Source organism: Acanthisitta chloris, unplaced genomic scaffold (genome assembly GCF_000695815.1).
Source record: "Acanthisitta chloris isolate BGI_N310 unplaced genomic scaffold, ASM69581v1 scaffold1740, whole genome shotgun sequence".
NCBI lineage: Eukaryota > Metazoa > Chordata > Aves > Passeriformes > Acanthisittidae > Acanthisitta > Acanthisitta chloris.
In genome coordinates this window covers 95,871-102,610 of record NW_008649727.1, presented here as the reverse complement: position 1 = coordinate 102,610, position 6,740 = coordinate 95,871, and the positions used below count along the sequence as shown (strand labels likewise).

General features: G+C 32.2%; 1 protein-coding gene across 1 annotated transcript in view; it reads right to left on the bottom strand.

The window, feature by feature from the left end:
* Window positions 1-449: 449 nt before the first annotated feature.
* The window catches only part of LOC103810674 (ryanodine receptor 3-like), a gene marked incomplete at its 3' end in the record, with an annotated part of 98,413 nt that continues 92,122 nt past the window's right edge, over window positions 450-6,740 (bottom strand). Inside the window, exons 12-15 of the mRNA XM_009083623.1 lie at window positions 6,364-6,485; window positions 3,252-3,420; window positions 2,132-2,267; window positions 450-545 (exon numbers count right to left, since the gene is read on the bottom strand). Coding sequence (XP_009081871.1) covers window positions 450-545; window positions 2,132-2,267; window positions 3,252-3,420; window positions 6,364-6,485 — 523 coding nt within the window. The remainder of the gene's footprint in view (window positions 546-2,131; window positions 2,268-3,251; window positions 3,421-6,363; window positions 6,486-6,740) is intronic.

The following is a 6,740-nucleotide window of genomic DNA, read 5'->3' as shown; positions in this document are numbered from 1 at the left end:
ATTATCTACATATACATGGGTTTTGTATGTGTGCCCACAAACTTGTGTTATTTAATGGTACAGTAGTCTTGATACACTAACATAAAATTCAAGACTGATTGGATGTGGTACTGCACATATCAAATGTATGGAACAAAAAAAAAAACAACAAAAATGTCTCTGTAAATGCATTAATTTTCTCAATTAAAACCAAAACCAAGCAAAACCAAATAAACAAAAAAATCCAACAAAAAAAACCCAAATAGAACTCCAAAACAAAAAACCTCAAACAAATAAAAAAAACCACAAAAACATCCAAACAAACAATCAGCTAAGCAAGCAAAAATGACCCAAAACCTTGACAGTGTACTTGTTTTCTAATGCATTTTGGTTTCAAGGAAAACTGCTTTGACAATAATGCAAGACAGACAGTAACTGATAGTTAATTTACATTGCAAAATTAGTCTCACCTGAGGAAGATTCTAATCTGTCCAATTTACTGATTAGCCAATCAAGGTTACTGGAAAATTGAGCACAATTGTTTCTGTTGCCACGGATGAGAGCAGCTGGGAAAAAAACATGAGGTATACAGACTTCCTTTTTAAATCATGAATGCTTATCATATCTATTTTAACACATTTTTGAGTAATTTCAACGAATAATTAATAGACAAATCCATATATGTTACTATAATAAAGATTTTCATTACTCTGAATATCAACTACTGACATAACTTCTGAAGAGAACAGTTTTTTAAGTTCACAGGGGTCTACTGGATAAACAAGAATTTCAGCAAAAATATATGTCTTGTTTATGTTTTATTTTATTGTCAAATTTAAATAGAAGCTATCCACCACCCTTGCTTGATGCAAATGTCAAGCACTGCCATGACCACACTGCTGACATATTGCTTTTTCTATTTCTCCCTACCAATGAATGGGAAGATCATATGCAGATGTTTAAGGTCAAATACAGGTTGGGTGCACTGCTGTTTAGCTTTATTTTCTGATTACAATGTGTTATAGAACGGATAGCTTTTAGCCTTTCAGTAGTGCAGAATACAATGTTATTTGACTCCAGCTGGAAAGTTCATCAACATTCAAGACTTTCAAGTATTACTGTTTCTTTTCGTCTAGAAGTTATTATTAATGACAGGGGTTAAAAGTGACAAAACAGCACCTTTTGTATACAATTGCCAAGGATTTTTATTATGGAGCATTAATATTTCTTACATCAGAACAAGTGTGTTCAAAATGTACCTGCAGAAGAAAATCAAGACAAAATCTGAAAAGGCCTACATAGTACTAATGACATTTTTTTCATTCTACATTTTTTGAAACTCGTAAGACTGTAGTAAAATGCAGGCAGTGATAACTCATTACTTTCTAATGCAATAAGATCTCACCAGAAGTGCCTACGTGTCCGTGCTATGTGAATAACCTCATGCTTCCACTGGTTTCTCTTATTCTTCCCCTGACTCTCAACTTGATTATTTACTATGGTTTAGAACTGAATTTCTTTGTAATGAAATTAGAATGTATTTAAACTCCATCAGAAGACAAGTTTCTCCTATATGAGCGATTTCACAATTCTGGTATCAAACTGGACATTTAAAGTATACATTCATACTTTTCCTGTTTGATAATGTTGGCCCTTCTACAACACAGAAAGAGTTTACTCTAAAAACCATGGCACTGACATTAAAAAACATCTTTCCACTTCTGTCTTATGCAATTATTTTTATTAACTTTTAAATCTAAGCCTCAAGTAACACACATGGATGCAGCAGACCTGACTATTACTATTAGACTTAGTTTCATATGCAAAAACAGTTTTCCAGTTTTTCCAATTTTTAAAATAATAATTCACATCTCATTGCATACCACAAGTACATTTAAATTATTAAAAAAAAAAAAAAGCATTTGGCATGCCTCACAGAACTTTTTTCTAGCTGAGTGCTACATTTTTTGCTGTATCATTGTTCAATAAACTCTTTCTCTGTAATAAATGACAGTAAGTATATAGAAGAAATTCTGTAGTTTACATGATAGAATTAATAACACATGAAGTATTCTTTGATGATGAAGTAGCAAATAGTGTATAAAATATACATTTCCTGGGTTTTTTTACAATAGATTTTTTAAGAACTTACCTAACAATTTGTAAAGGAGATTCAAAATTTCTTTCCATGCCATCCCATGTTCTTCTCTTGCAATTCCTGCAAAGTGAGCTGCACTGTTGTAGTCATTTAAGCGATCAATGCAATTCAAAACTAATGCCAGCATTCCCTAAATGCATAGGACAGACAGGAAAGTGAGCTGTAGGTGAAAAAGAATTTGTTGTTGTCCATCTGAAAGATCTTTTCCTATACAAATTGGAAAGCTGCATTATCTTAAATTAAAACAAAAAACCCCAATGAAACAACTGTGCTTAAGAGATTTGAATATGTATTTTTCTGCATCAAAATAATTAATTTTAGAGATTGATTAATTCTATAGTGTTCCTTACTCAACTATTACAAAAAATAAGGAATAAAAAAGCTGACAAGGCATTTATAATTTTTCTAAACAATCTTTTTTTACATGAAATCTTCCTTGCATAATAATAAAACCTTTTAAATTTTACAAAAAAGGAAATTTTGTTGATTAAAAAAGTGGAAATTTTACTATCCAAAAAAAAATCTGTAAAGCAAACAATTTTAAATACTCGAATATATTTTTAACTTCAGTTTGGTTACAGACTCAAATGGTACTGAAAACCTGCAAGCAATTCAAACATGTCTAACGACATTGTAAAATATGTTTACTCTTTATAAAGAGGTGTAGTTATTCCATTTTCAGAAAGGATCAATTCTACAGTTATGCAATACATAACTTTGTCTAAAACTAACATTCTTCTAGTTTCTGGAGATCAAAAGTTTTCAATTCATGTCCTGGTAGGCAGAATAGACACCAGAAATAACATCTATTACTGATCCAAGGTTTATTACACATTTGGGGTGTTCAGGTTGTATAACTTCATAGGGAGAAAAAGAAATTTTGCATCACAATTGCTTCTTGTTAAAATGATGTCTGTTTAAAAATGCTCAGAACTATTATGATCACATTTTATGGCAGAGACGTTTGGCCTGTGGCAAGTGTATATTTATGTATATCAACTATGGAACTTCACATTCCAGATCACATGCATACATCTGGATGATCATGTTCAGATTCTTCTCAATGTTTGTGGCAGAACACATTTAAAATAATTAACAGTGCCTCTCCCTGTACCTCTTCTTTGAATAGATTTTGTCTGTTTTTGAGTGAGCGAAGTTTGTTTTGCTTATCTTCATGTTCCAGGTCTTCTTCGGGAAGCTGAAAGTAAGTAATCAGGTCTTGCAGAGTCTGAGCCATCTCCTCAACAGGCAGGGCAGTGTGTGATAGTGTTCTGTTGTTTCCACTACGGAAAAAAACAAGAAAGGACAGCAAAATTAATATTTTCCCACTGTAATTTACAGTATTATGTAGCAGTACATTTTCTGTTGTTATCTAAATCAAGTCTTGTTACAATATGACATATGCACATGAGCAACAGATATCTGAACTGAATATGATTCAAACATCTCTTGTTTAGATCTTCAGCACTCAGAGTTTCCTGAAGTGAAATCACATTTCAGTTTCTGCACTGATATAAAGTGAGGGAATGATTTAAAGACCCAAAGAAACAGAATAAAAGTAAGAAAAAATTATCTAATTCAGCAAAAAGATGAAACAGAGAAAGCTGTACCAAAGTCCTTTCTAGAGTAATTGATTTTGTTTAGATATTTTAAATCCTATTGATGATATAGGTGTAATGTGCAGAAGGACTAAAATACCAGTAGATATTAAAGCCATCTAGACAAAGAATGCAAAAATAAGGGCTAATCCTAACCCTAAATGAGGTCTTTTGTAGCAATTCTATACAGGAAATAAGGAAGGGCAGGATTTAAAAATATAAAGCATTTCAAGCAATCATAGAATGACAGAGTTTTCGGGGTTGGAATGGACCTCAGTTGTCAGTAAAATAATCACTCCTATTCAAGTATTTTCTCAGTCTTGTGTGACAGCCCAATTTTCCATGGTCTGACTCACTACTATAAATAGTATCATCTAGGAGGAGCTGATTGCTGGCAAAGGTGGCTGTGTTTTTATACTCTCAACCCAAGAAATAAAAAGGACTAGTGCAGGCTCTTGTGAAAATGAAGCAGTAATGTTTTAAACAGAAGCTTGTATAGTGGGTTCTGTGAAAGCAAATCCTTCATTAAAAGCTCATTTTTCTTTATTTTTTCATTAATTAGGTAAAAATATAAGGATGATCATCTGATCACAATTAAAACTTCTGTCAAGCAACACAAAAAGTTTCTTCAGTACTACATATATTCTTAAAGATTTCATTGTGTATTCTTATACATTGATCTCAGCAGTTTTAAATTAATATATGACACAGAATTGTATTTTACCATAAAAATACAAACACACATCTGATAGAAGAGCTATAATGAAGGAAACATGGAATTTGCCCTGAATTGAAGACTTTTCTCTTGCTGCGTGTTAAAGAAATATTATAATCTAAGTTTAGTAATAAAAGATCTAAGTCTCAAACTTTCTGGGAATCAAAACCTGCCAAAATTAAGCTTAACTGGTAAGTGAGAGAAAACTCCAGACAAATTAACAAGCCAGATGATATAGAGAAGCAGAACAAAATTTGTTAAGCGCAACATATATTTCAAGAGACTGGAAAAAAACCTAAGCATAAGTGAGTGCATCAATGTGGTGAAAGCAAGTCAAATTTTAATTCAGAAAATTTATTTCATAAACAATATATTTTCAATGTAGGCATGAATCCAGAAAACCAAACTAGGGATGAAATGTGACAAATACAGTATCTTTTCATGCTTATTTAGTCAATGGTTCATTAAGATTCAATACCTCCTGAGGATGCAAGGGCTCTTCAGTCAGCAACATAAAAGTTCATCTAAATGATATTCATGTCCCACATATTTGTTTTATTATTGGCTAAAATTGCATTTTTCCAGGAAAAGAAGGCATTATATTGCCACATGTGTGGCAAACATTAGGCAATTATTAGTACAGCTCTTTATATTACCTTCTCAATAAATCAAAATTATTACAGAGCAAGTCAGTGACACATTAATTTTTTTTAAATTCCTTGACTTTCTGATATGCTTTGTAGTGTTGACTCTATGCTTTGGGTACTCACATATTGTACATTTCACAGTGCCCACATATTCAAGGGCTTTGGTGTTTTGTTGTGTGGAAATAGCCCTAACTTTCCACATCAGTTTTTTAATTCAATTATACAGTTAATGGAACAGCCCAATCTCAGATAATTCTTACAGAGGTATAATTACTAACTGCAATCATCCCCTAGTACAGCAAAATTTGGAAGATAAATACTATTCATAAGGTAATTCAATTGAATCTATTCTTAAGTCTTACAACCACATCTTGAATTATTCCTTAAAATCACATACAGTCACTGTCTCTCTGCTGAGAAGTTGTTACAGACTTTGAATACCCACAGATCCATTTCACTGCAAATAAACTTGTTTTTTAAATGGGGGTTTAGAAATGCTCGCATAACAGTTTAACTGAGAGAGTTTAAATCTCAGCTGACAGTTAGCCTTCTGCCCTAGCTGTCATTACTGTATGATCTGTTACACTGCATATTGTTCACCAGGGAGAACTGCCTCTGCTCTCATATTTAAATCTTCCAGATATGATCAGGTAGGTGACAAAGAAGTAGGAGGATCAACAAGATAGGTGATTAAAAAGGTACAGGCAAAATGTTTCAGCCCAGATAATGAAGGCAGTAAATTAGCATTCTCCTCCTTAGACATGTAGAGACCTATTTTGTATTTCTTGTATTGTTTATTAGCATGAGCTTGGGGCTAGTATGCTTTCCCATTCTATTTTTTGTCTAAACAGTATTAGGCATCAATATTCCTTTTGATTAGTTTGACAAATTTGAATAAAGTTAGATAGAATATTTGGTCTACCAAGAAAAATAGAAAAATAATAATTCTTTTACAAATATTGTGAAGCTCTAGGTTCCATAGAATACTTACTAATGGAGTTAGACTAAGATCATTTAGCATGTTTTCTTCAACCTGGATTATGACCCATCTTGTTTCTGGATTCAAGGTATTAAATTTCGTGTAAATACGCTTAAATAAACTGGTTTATCATTAAATGGCATTACTAATCAAGATAACAAAGTTAAATCAGTAAAAAATATATTGCCAGTAGCTTCTAAATGCAAATACTTGAAAGCAGGAAATAAGGATTCTCTTAGAGAAATTCTTATCATTTCAGAATACTTTAAAAACAGAGTGGAAACTACCTTATAAAGTGACTGAATAAGCTTGTAGTATTGCGAATGATTCGAGCAGCCTGGGATTCCTCATGCTGACATCTTTGCAACGTGAGACCATCATCCATATGACCTTCTTGGTGTAATATTACCTATTGAAAGTCGGTAATTATCACAATAATTACTTTCAAACACTTCGTGCTTTTAAATATTTTCTAACTTACTTTAATATTGCACTGAAAACACAATGGTATATACAAGGAGCACCATTTCTTAATCGTTTAACCTGAACACCCATTAAATAACTACAAGTTTTTCAGTTGCACGTAAGAGCTATTCCGAGAAGATATTTTAATGTATCTCTATTCTTACGCAACTCACTAAAATATTTTCCAATTGAAATAAAA